The 22,541-nt window shown below is 44.1% G+C and overlaps 1 protein-coding gene across 2 annotated transcripts; it reads right to left on the reverse strand.

Moving 5' to 3' along the window:
- Window positions 1-4,780: 4,780 nt before the first annotated feature.
- On the reverse strand, window positions 4,781-22,329 carry LMO4 (LIM domain only 4). 2 transcript variants are annotated; one of them, XM_004315004.3, is made up of 5 exons: window positions 21,567-22,329; window positions 18,598-18,836; window positions 11,175-11,271; window positions 10,622-10,777; window positions 4,781-5,577 (listed from the first exon to the last, which is right to left on the reverse strand). In XM_004315004.3, exons 2-5 carry the CDS (start codon window positions 18,831-18,833, stop codon window positions 5,569-5,571), a joined length of 498 nt encoding a protein of 165 aa, XP_004315052.1. In that variant the 5' UTR covers window positions 18,834-18,836; window positions 21,567-22,329; the 3' UTR covers window positions 4,781-5,568. The 2 variants fall into 2 exon arrangements, with proteins under 2 accessions (XP_004315052.1, XP_004315053.1); XM_004315005.3 differs by lacking the exon at window positions 21,567-22,329 and adding an exon at window positions 19,036-19,177.
- Window positions 22,330-22,541: the final 212 nt, after the last annotated feature.

The following is a 22,541-nucleotide window of genomic DNA, read 5'->3' on the forward strand; positions in this document are numbered from 1 at the left end:
CAGTCTCACAATTTATAAGGCAATTCTACCAAAATGCCAGGGAACTGGCAGTTCTGGCACTTTGGGCATTAATAACAGTGCCCAGCAATGTTGGAGCCTGAGGAAAACGAAAGATAATACTGATCCTGCCTTTATTGGAAATTGTGATTCTTTTGTTCATCATGGGTGTTTTTGCATTAATTTGATTTTTAAACATATTGCATTAAAGCATCACCTTGATTACTTAAATGTTGCACCCAAAGAGAGTGCCCATTCCCCTCACTGTAGTCCTGGTCCTGCTTCATAAGTCACCTCTCTCAACCTTCACGACCTCGTCTGTACAACTGAGGCAATAAATCACTAAGAGGACTATTGAAAGGACTGAGTGAGAGAACATGTGTAAGAACTTGTTAATAGTAAATGTTAACATATAAATACATTTACAAAGCATTACACAACTCCAAGATAAAGTCATTATATTAAACATTACATTTAAAGATGTAAGGTTGATGGAAAGTGTAAGTCCCATAACTGATGATAGAAATTGAATCAGAGGCCTTAGAAGAACAGGCAGACTTGAAGACACACCCATTTCTACCTAACTATATTTAAATAAAGAAAGAGGTATACAATCACAGCCCAAGCAAGCAATTTCCTTTCCAGTTTTCATAATTAATCTTTGTTTGTGTAAGTTCAGTTTGTCTTCAGATTCCCTCTTTTCAGTTCCTAAAAACATTCAATTCACTGAAAATGAAAAATTAATTTAGGAAGAAACTCTTTAATGTTTTCCTCTTACTTAAAAAAATTACAGCTCAAATAACACAGGTGAAGTCCTACAAACAGATGCACTGCACATGAAATTTGTTTTTGAAAAAGTGGAGGGCATAAACCTTTTGATTCAAGGTAGGGAGAACTTTCTAGGCCAAGGTAGGTGCGATGCCTCCTGTTTTCATGAGCTAATGATGGTTTCCAAGCTGGTTGGAATTCAGCGCTAATTGTATTTTAAAACGCCACCTCTGAAATCCTTTCCTCTCTCAGGATCTTACATCAAGTTTTCGAATTTTCCGGAAAACCTTTGCACTTCACCTTTCTCACCCAACAAATTCTGAACTTTAGAAGAATTCAGTTCAGAGCTTCTCTTTCCCCTGCAGGTTTTGATCTGGGGATGGTGACGCCAACACCCAGGAAAGCTGTCCTGCCCTGTTTCGGAGGGGAGAGGGACAATTAAGTGGTGGCTCCACTCAGGCTTGTCCCTTCTAACAGAGTCATTAAACAACTTCCCAGTGTCATTCAAAGAAATTATAACAGAATCAATTGATTTTCATCCTCTGTTTTATTAGCTGTAATTTAGGAGAGAGAACGGCCCTGTTGACACAGCTGTAACGTGTCAGGACCTGCAGTATGTTATTGGCCTGAGGCCTCCGAGTTACAGTCTTCCCAGCAGAATCAATCTGAACTCGAAAACCTTCCCTCTAGGAAACATGTACCTATCTACTAGCAGAGAGCACTTCTTGTACAACTGAAAATAGTATTCACTTGAGGTATGTTGCAAGTTCACCTTCCCCAGATCAGCCCTGACGTGCCATAGCTCTCAGCGTGTCCACGATGGGAGAAGAGGGCTACAGATGTCTCTTAACTAGATACCCAACACGGGTGCATGTGTGACACTTCGCTGCTAGTCAGATCCCAGACTGCAAGTGGGAATCGCTGGCTGTTTAACATGCGTTCAGAGCCTTGCCAATCTAAAATGGCTGCTCCGTAATACTTTAATTGCAGTTTCATGGAAACAAATTGCTATTTAACCGCAGTAAGCATTTCTGTGACTTGGCTGGACTGACAATAGGTGAGTCTCAGTAGCAAAGAGACAGGTAACATCAACTTGTAAACGGTCTGTGTTTCAACAGCCTCTCCAATCGAGTCACAGGATGCAAGCACCCAGGATAGAATTCCTGGGTGAAGGAGGCTTGGGACAACGTCTTCTCAATTTAAATACAATTATTTAGGCTACATGGAAACCCTTCACTATAGCGTTTTGATAGACAGATCTTGGAGTCTATGTTATGCAAGTTATTGGCCCTAAGAAATATTTTATATAAATAGTAGTACACATTAGAATCTTACTATATTGACATTTAAGCCATTTAACTTAAGAGCTTCATTTTGGATTACCAGTTGTTTCAAACATCAGTGCAAATCAGGGCAAAAGAATTTAAATACGGTTAATATTAAGAGGATGACAATTTCACAAGCTTCATGTTGGTGTGACAGTTTTCTCATTTCGTATTTTATAAGACACTACAGTCTGTGTTAAACTATTTCCTAATAAATCATGACAAGCTGGAAACAGTTTCTCGTGGCAAACGATTCGGTTTGGAAAAGCTTCGTTCGGGCTCTCCGGCCTTTCGGACTGTGTAAATCTAACTAGACAGATAGGTAAAAAACATTAAACCCTTTCAGAGGACAATCTGTTTCATTAGCAAGATTGACAATTTGCATGATTGAGACATTTATATGTATCATAAACTTTTTTTTTTAATCAGGAGTTCAGATGGGCTCAGTCACATTTGCTTTTATTTTTAATTGCACTTGCTTGTAGAGACTGGCGCCATTTTGCTCTATGACGTGGTTAATATTACATAAGTCCTTTCAAAAGAACAGAGCGCATCTCACTAACATCACCAATGTCACGATGAAAGGTGAACAAGCTCGTGTTTTTTTTTTTTTCCCCAGCAATGTTGGAGCTGGGGGAGGAACACAATCACTGCTCACATCAGAATAAACCTGAGTGTTTTTAGTAGCTTTCTATCCACACAGAGCATCCCCATTAGAGCCAGGTTTTATTGTTTGAAACGCCTCTGGTTTCAAGGTAGTGTTTTACCTAAAGCAAGACTACTACTTAAATATGTTCTATTGTATATTCATAGCTCCATTAGTCCTTCTCCAATTTAGCACATCAAAGAGAAGCCTTCATCACTTGCATGTGGATTATACTAACATGAGTGACATTTGTAATCTTATAGGTCTGCAACTTAAGAAATGCTTTTAGAAGCTCGTTATTAAATACGCGGCAGTGCTTGAGGAACTAGCCCTATAATAGTTCATTTAAAGTCTTTAATGACCTTAGCCCTCCACATCACTAAATGCCACACTGTATTACTGACTACAAAGTTATTAACTATCTCCTTTGAATTTCTACACTATATGGGACATGAGTGCTTATGTCAAAAAGAATTAGAGAAGATGCTAGCATTCTTATTAACACATTTCTCCTTTTCTGTCCTGAAGAGTCCCACGTTCCCTTAAAGGATTTTTTTTTTTTTTTTTTTTTTTGCGGTACGCGGGCCTCTCACTGCTGTGGCCTCTCCTGTTGCGGAGCACAGGCTCCGGACGCGCAGGCTCAGCGGCCATGGCTCACGGGCCCAGCCGCTCCGCGGCATGTGGGATCTTCCCGGACTGGGGCACAAACCCGTGTCCCCTGCATCGGCAGGTGGACTCTCAACCACTGTGCCACCAGGGAAGCCCCCCCCTTAAAGGATCTTGAAGGGAAAAAAAAAAGGTGTTAAAAACCAGAACTAGTTCCTAGCAATTCCCCAAGGATCCAACTCAGATATTGTTATCTATGTGATTTTGTTCATTTTATTTTTTTCCTGCATATTCTTTTTATAAAGCTCTAATAAACTATTCACTTTAACTAACTCTGCCTTTAAATTCTCCTACACGAGGTTTATAGGAGGTTTTCAGTTGGAGCAACTGATTTTTTTTCTCTTGGCCTGGAATCTCTGGAAGCAGGAGATCCCAAAGGGAAGCTGACTGCTAGTTGAGAGGTGTGGTGAGCCAGACCTCTCTGCAGAACCATTCCCATTCTCAGAGAGAGGGTGGGTCTATATCAGGAGCTTTTCTCTGGAACAAGAGAAAATAAAACTTAAAGGAGCATTATGAACACACCTGCTTTTATTAACCTGTAAGAGAAGTTGCAGTCGAGTTTGCTCACATACTACAAGCCTGGCAGGGCAGCCTTTCACGTGTTTCCTCCTTCCAGCAACGGCACTGGGCCCACTGAGTCCTTGGCCTACACGTGTTTTCTGCAGGCAACTTGGGCGCTGGTGGGGAGCCACTGCTGCCTAGAACGGGCGACTAAGTACCTCAAGACTACTACTAAATGAAATCCAAATCCTCCGCCAAACACATGGAAAGGCAGAGTCAGTACAGGAGCGTAAGAGCAAACCAAAATAAACAAATCATACAGCAGACCACACGAGTCTAGAAGCTCAGCAGGAAATGGCTGCTTCACCCATCAAAGAAGATTGTAAAAGAGCTCGGGGTCCTAGCAACTAATGGAACTTCAAAATCCGTACAGGTATGGTTTAGAACTGCTATTTCCTTCAAAAGCTATAAACTTGGTAAGAGAACAAGATGGTTATGCCACATTCTTTAACATGCTTTCCATCAATACCCAAGGCTTTCCTACTGAGAAAAAAGAATAAACGAAATAGCTGAAGAATCAAACGTATATATATAAACACAAAAGATTCACTGTGATACAGCAGAAGTGTAATGACATGCTGTTAACAGAATATTATGAATTTACAGAACGGACTCCGTTAGAGACATGGCTTCGTACTCCTGCCAAAAATGGCATAGTTAAGTAATCTGAAGAACACCTTATTGGCTCAGAGCTAAATAAATATACCCACTGCTTCCCTCGACCCCCGAAGATTTAAAGTGAACTTGGTACGGAACAAAAAAATAAAATAAAATTTTCCAAAACACAGAAAAGAAAAAGCAGTTTTTAAACCCAAACTCCATCGAATATTATTCTTTTAAGTTTTTATTATTTAAATACACCATACTAGAGCAAATGTCTCTGAAAATATCACAAATAAAAGATTTTTTTCTTCATTCAGCAAATTAGAAGTAGGGGGGAATTTCTACACAGTAGCTTCTATGAGCCTGACTTTTTTTCCGATTTTTTTTCTTTTTTTCATTCTTTTTTTTTTCTTTGCCGTGGGAGTAGCAACATTAGGACGAAAACACTTACATGCATACATACGTTGTATTTTACAGAGATACAATAAAAGTGTTTGTGATAGAATATCACAAAAGCCACATCTCTTTCCTTTATCTCATGTTCAGTTTTGATTGAAACACATTTCCTTACAACACTTAAATATACAAAGAGCAAATAGAATGTTGTTAAGGTAAAAACACAGGGTACAAACTCTGGCCAGTGCCCTGCTAATTGTTAATGAGGGTAGAAAGCAGATTTGAATGCTTCTTTTAATTAGCTTCATTAGTCATTTCCCTCCTCCCAAGCTCCCTCCCCCCAAAGATGTCGTCCGGTGGATCTTTTTTCATTTTCTCTACAGTCTCCCATTAGCCCAGGTTCATGGAGTCCTTAATGTTCATATTCAGTCATTTTAATACACCAATAAATGCAAGAAGGGCAATCAAGACTAAAGAAGGTGCAATGGCATGGAGCTGGCACTGGTGCTAGCTACAAAGGTGACTTGTCTACCGAAGACACATGGGATCCACCTGTGATGAACAAGATCTGAGATGAAGGCACGCATTCTGCATTACTCTGACCTTTTAGCAGACCTGCAAGACATAAAAACGGGCATCTTAGCTACAATGCTAAACTTGGAGAGATATGAAAACTCAAACATGGCTGCTTTTGTCTTCCCTACATTCACTAATCTTCTTCTATTAATAGATTACTTTCCAACTGTGACTTGTTAGAGGCTTTCTACGCTACTTACTCTGGCAGTGGAGAACTAAAGCATAACATCTTCTGCACTGTTACTAGCGGACAAAATGAGACGATAAATGGACTTCCAGAAAGTTTCTGGTGTAAACTTCTACAATGAATTGCTGAACTCTGTTAAAAGCCAGTTTCTTTCTGCAAGGAATGAATTGTAACATCTTGCCTCGAACTAGGATCTTAAAGGCACGTCAGAGCCAAGTTCCTCCTCCCCAGGAAGTTTTGCGTTAATATTCTCAACTGTGTAAACTTTGGCAAGTTACTTAACTGTCTGTGTCTTGGTTTCCTCATCCTAAAAGTGGGGAGGGATGCCCTGGTGGCGTAGTGGTTGAGAATCTGCCTGCCAATGCAGGGGACACAGGTTCGAGCCCTGGCCTGGGAAGATCCCACATGCCGCGGAGCAACTAGGCCCGTGAGCCACAGCTACTGAGCCTGCGCGTCTGGAGCCTGTGCTCCGCAACAAGAGAGGCCGCGACGGTGAGAGGCCCGCGCACCGCGATGAAGAGTGGCCCCCGCTCGCCACAATTAGAGAAAGCCCTCGCACAGAGACGAAGACCCAACACAGCCATAAATAAATAAATAAATAAAGAAGCTTTCATTTAAAAAAATAGTAATAATTTAAAAAGTGGGGATAATAAGGGTGTTATAAGGATTACATAATATATAGGGAGCGTATTCAACAGCGCCTGGCACTTAATAAAAAAGCTAAACGAATACTGGCAGTTAACATGATTATTCTAATATCCCCATATGATGTCTATGCACCCATGTCCTTCTCTGCTTATAGGTATGTGTGTATATGCATGTGTGTATACACACACACACACAAAAATATTGATACTTCTTTTCCCTTAGTATTTCCTACCATGCCACTTAATATTACATGAATATTGTAAATATATGAATCAAACATATGTAATGTGTTAATGACTTGTGCTCAATTAAAGAATGTAGTTCAATGGAAGTCTAACTTTAATATCTAAGTTAGAATTGATAATCCAGTTGTCCAATACAAGCTGTTTGCAATTACCAAAATGAAATAATAGATATTAGTTTTTTATGGTTTTTTAATGACATTGTGAGCTTCCCAGGAAGTTCTCATTTCACCCTTTCCCTAACTTACTAAAAGCCTGAAGTCTATTAGGAGCTGCAACCCCCTACTTCCAAGCTAATTAAAGTGGTAGAGGCTTAATCCCCAGAGTGGAGGCTCAGTGTGAGAAAGGGAATTTGTCTGTCCAGAACAAAGATGCGGCAGCAGCCAGCGAGCATATTTAATAAATGAGCAACAAATGTCCTCTACGATGGACACACACACAACGTCAATTATGTAACTACGGGGCGGGGTGGGGGGGAACTGCGAAGGGGTATGTAAACTAGAACCCTCGCTAAATTTTCTTCTGACCAAAGAGATGTGATCTCTTATTTTACTGAAAAGCACAGATTATTCTAGATGAAACCATCACTCCTGAGTGGAAGAAAGAATTCCAGAGCAGGCAAAAAATTTACCAACCCCTCCCCAAAAAACCCCACAATTCTTGATTCTATTTACATAACTCTCTCTCTACAAGGCAGTATTCTCCTGAGGGGAGCCAAGTCTCCTTCAGACAATATAGGCTATAACATTTTGTAGATCCTAGAACAAGAGTGGTCTGAGATTTCAGTCAGAGAGACTGTATGATTTAAGAGCTTAAGATTATTTTTTCTCAGAACATACAAAAGCCAACGGTGCAGAACAACAACTAAACTATACATCCCAGACGCTGGGAACAAATTTCAGGAGGATAAAAGTTGAAAGGGGCCAGATGATGGGGGCCTATACTTTCCATACAATTTTAGCTGCCTTTAAAGAACGGATGTACAAATAATCAACTCATTACTTTTCAGCCAGAGGATGTTTGGGTATATTTATTATGCATCATGCGCTAAAAACGTAATTGGTTCTGTGAACAGAAGGAAAATGGCCAAAATTAATGTCCAATTTTCCCCACCAAAAATATAGAGAATGAGAGAGAAGAAAATAATAAAATGGAGCTATTTGTCATTTCTCCCCATCTCATCTCCTCCAGAAAAGAAACGCCGCAGGGTTTGGGGAAAATCATTTTAAAGCATTCTTCAGGTCCAAAAAGCAGTTTATGATTCCACCAGGAAGTATGTTTTCATTACTTCTTCCCCCTTGCCCTCTCATTAATATCTCTCTGGACCACATTCAGCTTACCCCAAACGTTTATTTACAAAAACTACCTTGTGAATTGACTGTGCTCATGGTGAGCTGAGCACCAAGGGCAAAAATGTAAGACATTTAGGCCAACGGGGATATGTTCTTAATTAACATCACCCCCAAAACACAGCTTCTCACCAATGTCTGACAAGAACACATCCTTAAGTTATATTTCCTTATTCCTTTTAAGAACTATTCATTTTTGAAGGCCACCTGTCTCCTTTTAAAAGGCTTCCAACATTAAAATACACGCCGGTAGGCTCTTTTTCACTGCCTCATATATTCTGTGTTCCAAAATGAACGCCCTACCTCTCCCACTCTGCAAAAGGTATGGACTTATACGAAAGGCACAATACTTGAAATCTCGTAAACACGTAAACCAGACTTTGCTCAAATTTTCCTCCCTAACACCTCCCAATTTACATCATCTTTTTTTTTTTTTCTGGTACGCGGGCCTCTCACTGTTGTGGCCTCTCCCGTTGCGGAGCACAGGCTCTGGACGCGCAGGCTCAGCAGCCATGGCTCACGGGCCCAGCCGCTCCGCGGCATGTGGGATCTTCCTGGACCGGGGCACGAACCCGTATCCCCTGCATCGGCAGGCGGACTCTCAACCACTGCGCCACCAGGGAAGCCCTTTACATCATCTTATACTCAGTAAGATGGTACTGTGAGACGCTGCTCGTACTTATTACGTGTCTGTGTACTTAGTCCCTGGCTAACACTGCTATGGCCTGTATTCAGTCTGGCTACATTTTCCATCTTATCTCTACATCCTTCAATTCTCACCATGCACGTTGGTGAGCTGTATCATTTTTTATGCCTTGCTAAGTCAGGGAAAGAAATGGTATAAAAGCAGCAACAAACTTAAGATATCATTTGTAGAGAAACTAAGCTTTTACCTTGGGGGGGTGGATTTTATTCTTGTACTTTTTTTTGGCTACCAAGTATAACTACAAATGGCTTTGCTTCTACATGAAATGGGTATCTCAAAATATTTGTTACCCATTCATTGTCCTCAACTCAGCCCTATAGATTCACTTAATTACAACTGAAACCACGAAGGTCTGTAAGTATTTATATGTATTGGCACTCCTTAAAGAAGCCTGAACTGGCTCATCAATGGTGACTGATTAATTTGCAATAAAAAATTAGATTTCCGTTCTTAAAATAGTATTCTATGCAGTTCCCATATTAGTAAATAAGGAAAACTGTACACATTTTGATGCAATTAACCTTTACCTAATAAAGCAATGGAAAATACATTTAAAATCATTCCATAAACTTGAGTAAGGGAAAATGATAAAAATAAGCATCAAAATATGGCAGTATAATTTAAAATTTTTCAAATATTAGTCATTTTCCCTGTACACAGCATTAAGAAAATGCATTACGGAAGACAAAGAAGCCTAATATCTTTTCCTGAGATTTTTGAAGCTCGCTAAATTCCTATTTGCAGATAAATGTTGTTTTTTGTGATCCCTACAACAGACATTAATGAAGTTCCTATTGTAAATCCATAAAGAATTACCAAGTGAAGTGTGCACTTTTTGTTTCAATGCAATAACTCAGTGCTGTGTGATTGCCTGGGTTAATGATGAAAAAGTCAAACATACTATCAGAGCTGATGGAAAAATCTATCACCAATCTGAAATTAAAATTCATCTGTGGTCAATAAGATTTAATATCCATGCAAGTGGTGCTGTAAAGACTAAATGAATCAATGTCATCAATACATAATCAGTATGAAATATGATGTGAATAAAATTATGTGCACGAGTCATACATTTCACTCTTTTCTGGGCCAGTGTGGAATGAACAGTCTCTTAACTGAAGGTTGACAGTAATTGTTACAAATTAGGCACAGCAGTTATCAAAATGCACTCACTTGCATAGCTATAGGACTTACTAAGGAGATTAAAATAGATCTGAAACTATACAGTACTGCAGGTGCTGGACAACTGTTGATCACCCATTTTCCCCCTGGAGTGCCCTCTAATAACATGATTCGTACATTTGTATAATTTCCTCGTTTCTAACTCTGGTCCAAAAACTTTCCAGTTGTGGATCGAGAATCAAGACATTTAATCTTTAATGATCAGCAAGAGCTAGAACTTTTAAAAAAAATTTGTAACTTACTCAAACATTATGGGACTACGAATCAACAAAAATGCTCTCCTTTGGAATTCCAGAATGTTTTGTAAAACTGCTCTTCTAAGATTCAAAGCACCGTAAATTGGGTTAGGAAGGCAGGTGTCCAGATTGCTATTACTAATGCAGAAATCATTCTTTCATGACAAAGACATTTATTCCCCCTTCCTACCAAAAATGTTCTAATTCCCCCCGCCCCGACAATAACCTAGTCACATCGTATTTCTGAATTTCAAAATTGTCAAGTGGGATAAACAACTGGTCATAGGCAAGTTTTACATTCTGCCTGACTCTGCATGTGATAATGTGTTCAACATTGGTAAAGCTACAGCTATAATTAAGTCAGGATTTTTTTCACCACAAAAGATTCATGATTTAACCCATCAATTCCTCTATTTCTGAACCGTGTATGTATGAGTAGTCTACATTTCTTTAAAAGGGCACGCAAAAACACAACCACCTAGGAAAACTCCCTCACTAGACGAAGAGGTTGAACCTTCCAACTAGGTATTCACCTTCTGGTCTGGCAGTAGTGGATTGCTCTGAAGTGAATTCAAATGGCCATTGATGAGAGCTGTAGGTCTATCATGTTCACAAAATAAACTGCCATTGATGTAGTGAAACCGATCTCCTGGGACCAGGCGATTCCGGCAGGTAGAGCATGTAAAACACTGAAAGGAAAAAGCAAATCCACTGAAAACAAGTACAAATTAAGTCTTTCTTGGTCACAAGTTTATAAACTGCTTTTAAGCAGGTATCTGTCAAGTACAGAGAGCCACTTACGGCTTAGTGTTTTCTTTCCTTCAACATGATTCTGGAAAAGAGTAAGCCAAAATGCAAGAAACTGGATCAAGCTAAAGGGGAAAAGCGGCAAACAGGTGCGTGCTTCTGTGGCATGGGGGAAGTGGCGTGGGTGGATGTGTAATCATCACTGCCACATAACAATTTCAGTGGATTCCTTCCATGTTTGCGGCTTGAGAAAACAGGGTTCCTACTAAGGAGACATGCTTTGTCTCCATGTAGGAAAGTTATGGTTCTTTTAAAAAACAGAGGAGGAGCAGATGCTACCTTCAGATGATACACATTGCCTTGGGCCCTCATGACGAGTTCGCTCGCAGGAATAGACTGTCCACAAGCGCTGCAAGCACCGCTATTCCCAAATAACCTGAAACAAAGATGACGGGGACACCAATGAATAATCCCAAACCAAGGAAAGAGAAAGAAATCCCCAGCCTCTGGCCCTCCCTTTGGAATGCATTTGACAGACTGAATGCTTAGGCTCCGGCCTCAAATTTTATGAGTGATTTACATAATCTGGGAAAAATCCTTTTGGGGGGGGTGGTCACAGCTAACTTCTCCCTACCGCAGAGGAAGAGGGTGCCCTGGGTTTCAACAAAATATTGACTAACACCTCTAGCAAATATGAAACAATTCTGTTCTACACACATTTTATCAGATTACTGAGTTCATCATAAAAAAAAAAGATACAATTCATGCCTGAAGTTTAAATGTATTGTGTCCTTGAAATTATGTGAAGAACTCTTTTGTACTTTAATCATATCTTGAGATATGAGTCATCAAAAGGGTTAAGAGGATTTGATTGTATATCTAAGAAGACATCATGCTCAGTGTATTGAAACTCCCGTAAACCTCCATCAGTGCAGACTTTCCATTAGAAACTCTCTGCTATCCAGGTTGATATATAATGTGTATGGGTTAACCTTTTCAATCATGGTGTCAACACTTAAGATTTGCCTCTGCTCATCTCTTTCATCCTAACCTTCTCTCTCTCTTGATAATGAAATGCTTGCTCCAACTTCCCTCTATCTGCTCCTGAGTCCACAATTTAGATTACTTCATCTCTGCTAGCAACAAACTGAATGAAATTTCGATTTGAGCAGAAAGTAATTTACCGGGATCTGGACCCATTTGTCATCATATCTCTCTGGGTGTTTGCTGTATCACTGCAGTTTTCCTATGCAATCAAATGAGACCACAACATCTGCCATGGGGGGGAGGAGGGGGAGAAGAAGAAGTCTGCAGAGGAGGGGAAAGCTCAAGGAAGTGCGGTGTACTGAAGAAAAAGATATACATAATTCCTTACATCCTTCCACAGGCGTGACAAAATATTTTAACGAACACCGAACTTTGGCTTTTATGAAATCCGTCAACTCAAACTGGGAAGCTTTATTTGCTTTTGGGCTTCCCTCTTTAATATCCACAAATATTTATTAAACAGACCAAAATGATTTCACACTGAAAGGTGGTATCGGAACGAGTAAGCAGGGTCAGAGAGGCACTTTTCAACAATGAAAAACAAAGTAATAGGACTTACAAACTAACATATCGGTGTCATAATACATATTAATACTTGCATTTCTTCCTTGTCCAAAGAAAGTCATAAAATGCAGTTTGTGTCAAACCATGAGACAGCCTCCTATAGAACACCCCGTAATCTGAATGATTGTGGCATGCCTCTATATAAAAATAATTGCTTTGAGTTTTCAGAATCTGGTCTTGCAGAAGAGGCTTGTCATGTTCAAACTACTAATTTGCTGTCGCCACTTTATTGAAAATAGCCTGTAAGTTGTTATTAAATGTATCGACTGAACGACAGGGAGAGTAGTAAAACTGCCCCTTAAGATGGCTTTTAATAGGAAGCCCAAGAAACAAATTTTGCAGCAGCATCGATTTGAAGAGTTCAATCAAAACTCCATTTCAAAACTAATTAGTCTGAGATCAACAACACATTGACACGTTCTTACAGAATCAGAACAGTTACAGAGAGAAAGCTGAAATAATACACTGTCAGGACCTCTAGCTGCAGGACCGCACCGTGTGGGAGCTCAGGGGCCGCTGGCCTGCCATTTCCTAACACTGGACCATTTCAGGAGCATCGATGAAGCCTCCCGGAGTCTCACCCACAGCATCCTGCGAGTGTGGGTTGTCACTGCTGCCACGAGAGGGTTCTCAGAAGGGTGAGGTGGCCAGAGAATTAGCATTGCCAGGGGGAGTTTCCAGTCAACAGCAGGGCTATTTCAATCCCCAAAAGGGGTACCAACTTAAACACTTCAGGTAAGAATAAAATTAAAAACCTGTCAATGTAGCCAAAAACATGCTGAGGATAAAAGGGGGGCGGTGTAGATTAAGGGGGTAGGGAACAGAATCCTACCTGAGCTAAGGACCAAATATCCTCTTACAGAAACCCAGAAGTATTTTAATGGCTAGGAGTCTATAATTATGGCTGCCACTACCAACAGGTACACAGTGACACTCCATCTCAAAAATACCCTTTCACAGTACCAATCTGATTACCCAACCTAAGTGTTCATTTATTTAACAATTCACCCTGAGTAAAGTCAGCTGTATGTCTTCAATGTCTAAGGGCAGTTGTATGGAATCCAAAAGCTTTTCATACATCTCATTTTCTCCAGCACCACTTTCACAATCTTTCAGGGGACAATCAGCCACAAAATCACGGGATTCCTAAAGTGTCAGAAATTACAGTTACAAAGTTTGAAAATGACCAAGATCTACTCAGGACTGATGTGCTATTGAACAACATTATTAATGGAGTTTAATATCTTTCCGTGCCTACAGCTTTAAGGCTGCCTCAGAGCAGAAAACTTACATGTCTAAACACATTTTAATCCCTTTTACCAGAGAGGAAGGCTACCATTAGAATTCCACCCTTTTTTCTGAAAAGTTGTGTGTGTGTGTGTGTTTTAACAACGTTTCTGTGCACTGGAGAGTTAATTATCTAACCAGGGGGACTGTCCAGGACAGTGTTTGATTTAAAAGGCTTGAGGCTTTAGGTGCTCAATTAAGTAGCTATCGTCTCAGACTGGACTATAATGGGCTCTTTTCTCTTTAACTCAAGCAACGGGGAGATATACCCCAGGTCAGGCTAATTAAAGCCAGGGGAGTCTTTAATTGTGATGACAGAATCGGTTTCAGTTTCCTTTCTTTGGGTCCTCAGTCCAAGAAGGTCGTTAATATTTCAGCATTTGGGCAATGCAATCAATCACAAACATCAAGAGGTTACTTACATGGGGAAAAGGGAAAAGAAGGAAAGAAATCCCACCAAACCTCTACACTTTAGAGGTGCTCTGCTCCTATGAAAAGTACCATGTAGTGCTAGTACTGTTTGCCAGCTCCAACTCTCCTTGCTGACAGAGATGGAGAGCAAGTTGTATTTTTAGTTCAGTAATAATACTTAGCATCTTTCCCTAACTTCAACGACCAATAGGTGAGCCTACTTGCAACTGGTTACTTCAAGCAAAATACACACGATACGGAGCATTACCTGGCTGTTTTCTAAACCGCTTTCAGGCAAGGAGAGGTAGGTTTCTAAGAGTGTGGCTGAAAGGTATACATTTGTACCTACAAGTAAATATCAGCAACCTATCTGAGGAGAAAAATGCACATCCACAGCTACCGATCCAGAAGCAATTGGTTTTCCAGCAGGTTCCTATATTTAATCTAAATTCTGCACCGGCTATATTAAATGTAACAAAGAAAATGCAACCCAGAAATTATGCCTGGAGCCAAGTCCATTAAAAGTACTTCGGAATAACTAGAGACCAAGCACCTTAAAAGCACCAGAAGCTATTGATACTTAAGAGGGGGGCTGTGAATAATCGCAACTGATGCGTTAGAGAGGGGAGGGAGAAAAAAAAAATCAGCCAAATTACGCTTGGTTAATTCAGAGTAACAGATCTGCCCCCAAGTGAATTGGAGGCCTTGAATTAATTCTGTTATGACAAATCAAGATAAACGTTCCCCCTAAATTGCATGCGATTTAATTAATTTTTGAGATCCTAGGTTTTTTTTTTCCTAGCTAATAGTTCACATGCTCCTGTGCTGTCATTGTGCTTGAGTGGGCAGACTTCAAAGTGATATTAAATAACCAACTATTAGATTTACCTAGCACGTCCTATTGGAAAAGTGCCATTTAATTACCTAGCCTGTTCAATTAAAGGGACAGCATTCTCTGAATATAGCAGCTTGCTGTTGATTACCAGGGAAATGAACTCGCTGTCTGGCGGCGCCTCCGTTCCTAACGCTACCCGCTCCCGAAACGCACCCTCCACCACCAACCACCACCAATCCCCCCGCCCCGGGCCCCCACCCCCAGCTGCGCGGCGCTCACTGCGGCTGCGGGCGCCACGTGAACCTCCCGAGCGGAGCCCGGGGAGAGAAAGCGCTACCCGCTCGTCCGGCTCCCGCCCTGCGCTCGCCCCCTCGCGGGCCCGAGGCTGCCGGCCGGCTGGGCGCCTGAACTGCGGCCTCAGGCGCCGTCAGCCCCCAGCCCGGCCCCCGCCCGGCCGAGCGAGCGAGCGAGCAAGCCAGCGAGACCCGGCACGCCGAGAACCACCACCCGAGCTTCCGGCGCGTAGCCTCGCCTCCCCGGACCTGGAGCCCCACCCGTCGATCTCCGAACTTCCTCCTCTTGCTGCACTTTCCGCGCCAGTCTTCTGGCCCGCGGTGGGGGTGGAGGAAGGAGGACTCGAAGAAAGAGAATCGGAGTTTCTGAAGCTACTTGGTGGCGCTGGGATTGAGCTGAGGGGTCGGGAACCCGGGGGGAAGGGGGAGGACGCGCTTCCAAGGTTCAACGACTTTTGTAATTTTGCTAGGTGGCGGGGCCAGGCCGGCGTTGGCCCCTTTAAGATCCACCCTCCCTTTCCTCTCCCCTCCCCCCTTGTCTATCCCTCCCTCTCTTAGAGGCCAATTTTGTTAATTAAATGTTTTGTTTGCAACGCAGCTCTCATTCATTGCGGACACGTCATTCGGAGCAGATCTAAGCCAGAGACCAGATCTCATTAGATAAAGCCCATCAAAACTAAGAAAATGGAGGAGCCACTAATTAAAGCTTTTAATTGTGCGGATTCGCTGCAGCAAGGCAGCCGCTTTATCTGAAATCTTGGAGGGAGGAGAGGCAGAAGCCCAGCTCTGCCCAAACGACACTTGGTCGCGCAGGGGGAAGGGGCTGGGGAAAAGCAGCACCACCCACCCCTCCCCCCCCACAACCCCCTCCTCCCCGGGCCCCTCCCAGCTCTCCCAAAGCTTTTTAGCCAGATCTTGCTGGTTTTCAAAAAGCCACAACCTCAAAGTCAGACAGTTTAAAAGCCCCTTAATAAATCGCTCTGTGGTCCCAGCTGGGGCCGAAGAGCCAAAGGGTCCCCTTCACCTGGCGGCCGGCGAGCGGATTAGTCCCGCTCCTCAGCGGCCGTCCCTGCAGAATTGAAAGCTCCTCCAACAAGTGGACTGAGGGGAGACTGAGGAGGGAGTGGCTGAAAGGAAAGGGAACGCGCAGCCTCCCCACCTTCCCACCCTTTCGGCATCTTGGTGGGCAGAAGGAACACTGAAGAAAGACTTAGGAGATCCCTTAAACTTGGTGGGTGAGAGGGGGGTGTCTGCTGCTGAGCCCTGAGCAGTGTGAGGAAAGGATCAATTGGGTACTGAGCTAGAACTCCGCTCTCCCGAACAAATCTAAGGTCCTCAGGGTAGCCTCCAGTTCAACAGCAAGCGTGGTTCCAGTTTTCAAAGTCAGGAAAAAAGAAAGAAAGGAAGAATATGGACCCAGTTAATTAAGTCTTGGGGCTGGGCACACATCCTCCATTGCTCCATTAAGCCAACAGAAAAACACCAAATGGGCATTTATATTTGTTCCCAAGAATAGGGAAAGGAATGGAAGTGATTCCCAGGAAGCCACTTGCCTAAACTTGTCCTGAGGGAATGCAAGTGGACCCATCTTCTTTTTAATTAGTGGTAATCAGAAGCGAAGGTCTTCTGAAGGCACTTGGAAAAGAGATGAATCTGTACCATTCACTGCTTCTGAACAGCACTGTCAATTTTTCCCCTTTAAACCACCCTCCTTCTTACCAGTTTTGCTCTCTAATTACAGTACTGTCAAAGCTCATGGCATTGCTTGGAAGGAGGACCAGAAAGCATTATACCCACGCTGCTGCTGATTTTCCAACGTTTACTTCTAAAAGAACACTTCGTGAAATTAATGCTGCCACCTTAATTTAAAAATAAAAGCCCTCTCCCTTCCTGTATTTCTTTTACTTGGCTGATTGAGGAGGCCAGCAAAGAGGACATAGGTTGCATTACTGGAATAACCAAATATCATCTTATTCCATCATTTACACTAATGATATCGCTGGGGTAAACATACCCATACTCAGCTCCAAACTGCACTGGGATCTTCTGCAGTTTTAGATGCAGAGTCAGGGAATCACAATGGAGCTAAACTTTGAACAAAATACCTCATCTATTGATTCACCCTCATTGAAGAAAGGGCAAAAATTTTCTAATCTCTATAAAGAAAATGGTTTAGGGCACAAATTTTAATAGAACGCATTTCTTAAAAGTGAGTGGTTGTCTAGTATCAACCGTGTGCGTGTGGGTTTGTTTTTTTTTTTTTTTTTAATTACTGGATGTTGAAACAGAACACCTCCTAGAAGCATTCATGTGCATCAGTCTATCAAACCATTTACTCAAATTAAATGTGTAATCCTTCAAATGCCTCCTTTCAAATTAATGAGTTTAAGTAGCTTGAGTTCACCTGAAAAGATCCTATAGGCACCTGACCTCCTGAATTCTTTCCATTAATTGCACTGAAACTTGTTGGAAAAAGGCTGCTTACATGGGCATATGAATGTTCCTATACATTGCTTTAAAATGCAAGATTAGTATAATTCTATAGCCTCTTTTCCTAAATCTCTTTTGGGGATCAAGGGTAGTGATACAAATGACAACAACAAAAAACCCAAAATCTGAACATTCCTCAATTGAACTACAAATTCTACATCACAAACCACACACTAACACTTGAGTATTGCGAGCCTTCAAGTAACAATATATAAAGAGAAACATTACCATTAAGTATTTTTTTTCTTGTTCGGGTTTCTTTGCTATAAGAAGAATGACAAGTCTTTAAACCGATGGGCAATCAGCATTTTTCACAAGGAGCACAAAGAATGAGTCAGTTTTCCACTCAAAAAAGTTTAAAGGTGCTTACGTAAATATCATAATCAGCCATCACCATATCATTTCTCACTACCCACACTTAAATTTTTAAATCAGTCTTTTGTCTCCCAAGTTCCTATGTTGGTCCCTACCTTGCTTTAAGAAAGCAGCTTAACTCCCACTTGAAAGGTTTATTTTTAGTGGAGGGTCCAACTGCGGCTGACCACGTGAAATCCTGGTCGCAAGGATCCTGGTCCCAACCTTTGCACACCTACCAGCCCAGTCCCCCCAGATGCGCAGTTTTTACTTCGTGTGGCCTTTGCCGTTAATTTGCCACTAAATATTGGAAGATTAACACATGCTTCTTTAACCCCTTAAATTTCGGCCAACCAGGTTTTTGAGGTGAAGGCTACACTGTATTCTGAGATGCCCTGCTCCTTTCTTTAAAACCCTTGGTAACCTTTGGCCTTGCCATTGCTCTGCCCGCCCATGTCGGGGAAAGGCAGCCAAGTCTTACCTAATGTAGTCATTTCTGCAAAGGATCATGCCGCTCTTGGTGTAACAGGACGTGCCGATGTCGCCCAGCTGCGCCTGGCAGCAGGAACACTTGAGGCACCGGCTGTGCCAGTAGCTGTCCATGGCATAGAGCAGAAAGCGGTCCGCAATCTTGCCTCCGCAGCCTGCGCACCGCTTCCAGGAGAGGGAGCCGGCCGTAACCGGGGGCGGCTGTGAGCTGCTGCCCGGATTCACCATGGTCTGCAGAAGGCGGGAAGGGGACAGGGAGAGAGAGACAAAACAGGGGCGATGCAAAAGTTAGTACTCGCCGCGCGAGTGAGCGAATCCGTCCCCCGCCAGCCCCCAGAGCTGCTGGAAGGAAGCAGCAGGGCAAGGGCGGGAAGGAGGATGAGGGGGAGAGGGAAGGAGGGAGGCTTGCCGGCAGCAGCCGCCTGTTTACTTTTCTCAAGCTTTGTTCTGGGGCCACGAGCTCCTCTCAACTTTCCAGCGCCCGCCGCCGCTGACAATTTCAGCTCGGGTACTGTCAAAACTCAAGAGAGCGAGGCTCCGCGGCGCGCTCCTCCCCTCGCGGCGCCTCCTCCCGGCCCCCGCCTCCGCCCACTGCCCCCTCCTCCGCCGCCCGCCTCCAGCAAATGAGGGTCAAACCCACCCACCGCCTCGCCCGGCCCCTCCCGGGGCCCCGCTGAGCCCCGAGCGCTTGTCGAGGGGAGTGAGAGGCGGCCCCCGCCGGAGCCACGTTCCCTCCCGAGCTCTGCCCGGGGAAGTGCAGCTGCAGTTCACAAGTTGGAAATAGTTCGGCTTTCTGAAAGGGAAGGAGGGAAGAACCGGCGGAGGGGAGATGGAGAGAGTGGTGGTGGGAGGGGAAGCGAGGGGACTTGGGGGGGGGGGGGGTGCGGTGTGTAAAGTTGCGAAACTGGTTTTTCTTATTTTAAACAGCACCTTTCACATGCCATTGTGGTGACCGCCATCTCCTATTATTGTTCCAAATCTCATTTCATTTTGAAGATCAATGAGTGTTTTCTCTGCGTTTGCAGGACACAGGCAAGAATAATAGATCATTGAACTTTAGGATGCCTGTTAACTTCCTATACAAACACTCTCCACTTTGGTCTCACTAATCTGCCCTTGATCAGCAATTTAAATGGTAGAGCTTTGTTCCTCCAAAAGGGTGAGGGGTACGTTACTGATAATATGTGAGAAGGCACTGTTAAAGGATGCACAAGTTATATCTGAGCCAGACCTACTGTCACCAAAAACTGCTTTTAAAAATTCCCCACTCTTTCTAATGAATGTCACGAGAGAAACAACTGGGGTCTAATATAGGAATCAATTTATAAAGCTTAGCCTAAACCGATTAATTTGTTGCCTCCAATCCTGAGTCCAATAAAGTCCTAGTGTTCCTCCAGTCACTTATTCTATAAAAAGATCAAGTTATTTACTGCCAATTAAGCAGCCTGTTTTGTCTTTGTCCTCTGTAAGCCGAGAGTGTGGGCTCCCCCCGAGGCTCCCGGCTATCTGCTCAAGACATTCAGCTGATACCTCAGAAGCGAGAGGACGAACTTTGCCTGTCCCCGGCCCAACTTGGCTGCTGCAAAAAAACGAGGGGAAGGGAACGAAACAAGGACTTGTGTTCCTTAAATAGGCCAATTTTAAACACATTTCCTCCGAAAGAGTCCCGGAACGTGTGTCCAGTGACCGCACAATAAACCAGAATAAGAACTGCACCAATTAAGCTGTAACAAAACCCTGAGACTTTGGAAACAGGACCACTCTAAAACCCATTAGCATTGCATTTAACCGAATGCATCATACCTTTATGTAAATTGATTTATCTGATGCATTTACTCGAGGCATTGCTTTTTGTTACAATTTCAGCCCTAACCCAAATGAATCTGCATTTCCTGCCCTAGGTCTTTAAACTGCCCACCCCCGCCCAACGTTTTAATCGCTCTGAATTCCTTTTTAAAAGAGGAGGAGGGAGGAGATTCCAAGCTCTTCCCCGCCCCCATCTTTGGTGAGAGGTAAATATATATGTATATTTTTTTTGAAAAGGAAACATTACACTGAGAAAAGCATCCAGTAACCCCATTAGCTAAAGCTCTTAAGGACAAGCAATACCTTAATGCTGATTAAATCTAAAAGAGATGAATCAAGACGACTGACCAGAAACTGACTCCCCTGATAACTAAGGACGGGCCCTCATCAAGTTTCATTTAGAGTTGGAAAAAAAAAGAAAGCTTTTAAGTTAAATAGGCTTATACTCTAGTAATTACATAGCCAAGCAATTTAGGTCCTGAGGTAGTCTGTGAAATAGAAAGCAGAACTGGCAGCTAGAGGCAAAATCTGCCCCCCTTTAACAACGTCTCTGGTGTTTTTTAATGGAGACCAAGGGAGGGACAAACGTAGCGCTGACAATTTGTAGTACAAAAATGGATGCTTAATTCATGTCTTGATTTTAATTAGGTGATTCACCGGATTTCTCCTGGATTGGAACAAAAGACTTATAAGCCAAGAGGAATTTTTTAAAAGAACCAGCAATACCGAATCCTGCTCACTTAGATCCTTTCTGCCACTGTTTCAAAAATAGTGGTGGGGTGCGGGGGGTAGGGTCGTGACTATTTTCCCCACACTACTTCTCAGACTTCAACGCTTAAAGCACCTCCTGCCTCTCCCTTTGGAACTGAATATATCCCCACACGCCTCCAAGGTCCCCACCAGCCCCGTCTCCAAGAAGAACCCTTTTGTAAGCAGGAACCGCTACAAAGCTGGCGGCCCGGGGCTGCCCTCCGTCCTAGCTCGCAGGCCGGCCTCGGTAGTTTCGGACTCGCGCATTATCTAAGCCGACGTATTGTTTACTTGCAATTTGGGACGGTCAAGGGAAGGAAGCCAAAGAAAACAGCCCCGGCCCAAATCGCCCCCCTCCTCCTTCTCCCCCCCTCCCTGCCCACGGCTCTCCAGCCGTCCCCTTACCTGCTTTTCCCCTATATTGCAATATTGCGAGAGGCGGCGGCGGCGAAATTCGTGCGAAGCCGCTCGGCTTCCAAGGAAGGGGCGCCTTGGCTGGCGGAGGTGGAGGGAGAGGGGGGGATGTTCTCGCAGAAGCAGGAAAGGGGAGGAGGGGGCTAAGGGCTGCTTTTCTTTTCTTTTCTTTTTTTTAACGCGCTGCTCTGAGGCTGGGTTAGGGGGCCCCGCGTAAGTGGCAGGCGCCGGGAAGCAGAAGCGTCAGTCTCGGTCCTCGTCGTTCTTCTCCGCCTCCGGCTCCGCGCGAGCAGCTGCAGGAGCCCTCGGCCCGCGCGGCGCGGCGCAGCGGCAGCAACTGCTGCAATCGCTGCTGCAAGTTTGGCAATGTGGCTTCACTTTGTATATTCCCCCGCCCGGAGGCCCCCGCCCCGCCCGCGCTCCTCCCGCTCCCCCTCCTACTCCTCCGCCTGCCTCCCTCCCGTGCGCCCGCCCGCCCGCTCGCTCGGGGCTGCTGGCGGCGACGGCCGCTCGGCCGAGCTTCCTGCACCTCCAGCCGGGGAGCGGCCGCAGACACAACAGCCCCGGGAGCGGCGGCGGCCGGCGCGGAGGCCGGGGGGCGGGCGCGCCCAGGAGGCGGGGAGCTGCGGCCGGCGGGGTCCCGCGCGCCTGACCCTCGCCCCTGCCGGAGCTGCTGCTGCCCGGCTTGGAGGCGGCGGTGGCGGCGGCGCTGGCCTCTAACCGGCTCACTCGCTCCCTCCGCGGCTCTTACACATGTGTTACTGACAGAGCAAAATCCCAACTACTCCCAGGCTCTGCCGCCGACGTCAGCGACCCTCAGCCACTGGGCGGCCGGATTGTTCAGGCGGAATAATAAAACCTGCCAATCCGGGCAAGGACAAAGGGATGACTGAAACGAGACTCCGGGGGCGGGGGAGAGAGCGAGGCGGCTGAGCCGCCGGAGGCTGAAGCGGGGGAGGGCCCGAA

The sequence above is a fragment of the Tursiops truncatus genome, chromosome 1, assembly GCF_011762595.2.
Source record: "Tursiops truncatus isolate mTurTru1 chromosome 1, mTurTru1.mat.Y, whole genome shotgun sequence".
Classification (NCBI taxonomy): domain Eukaryota; kingdom Metazoa; phylum Chordata; class Mammalia; order Artiodactyla; family Delphinidae; genus Tursiops; species Tursiops truncatus.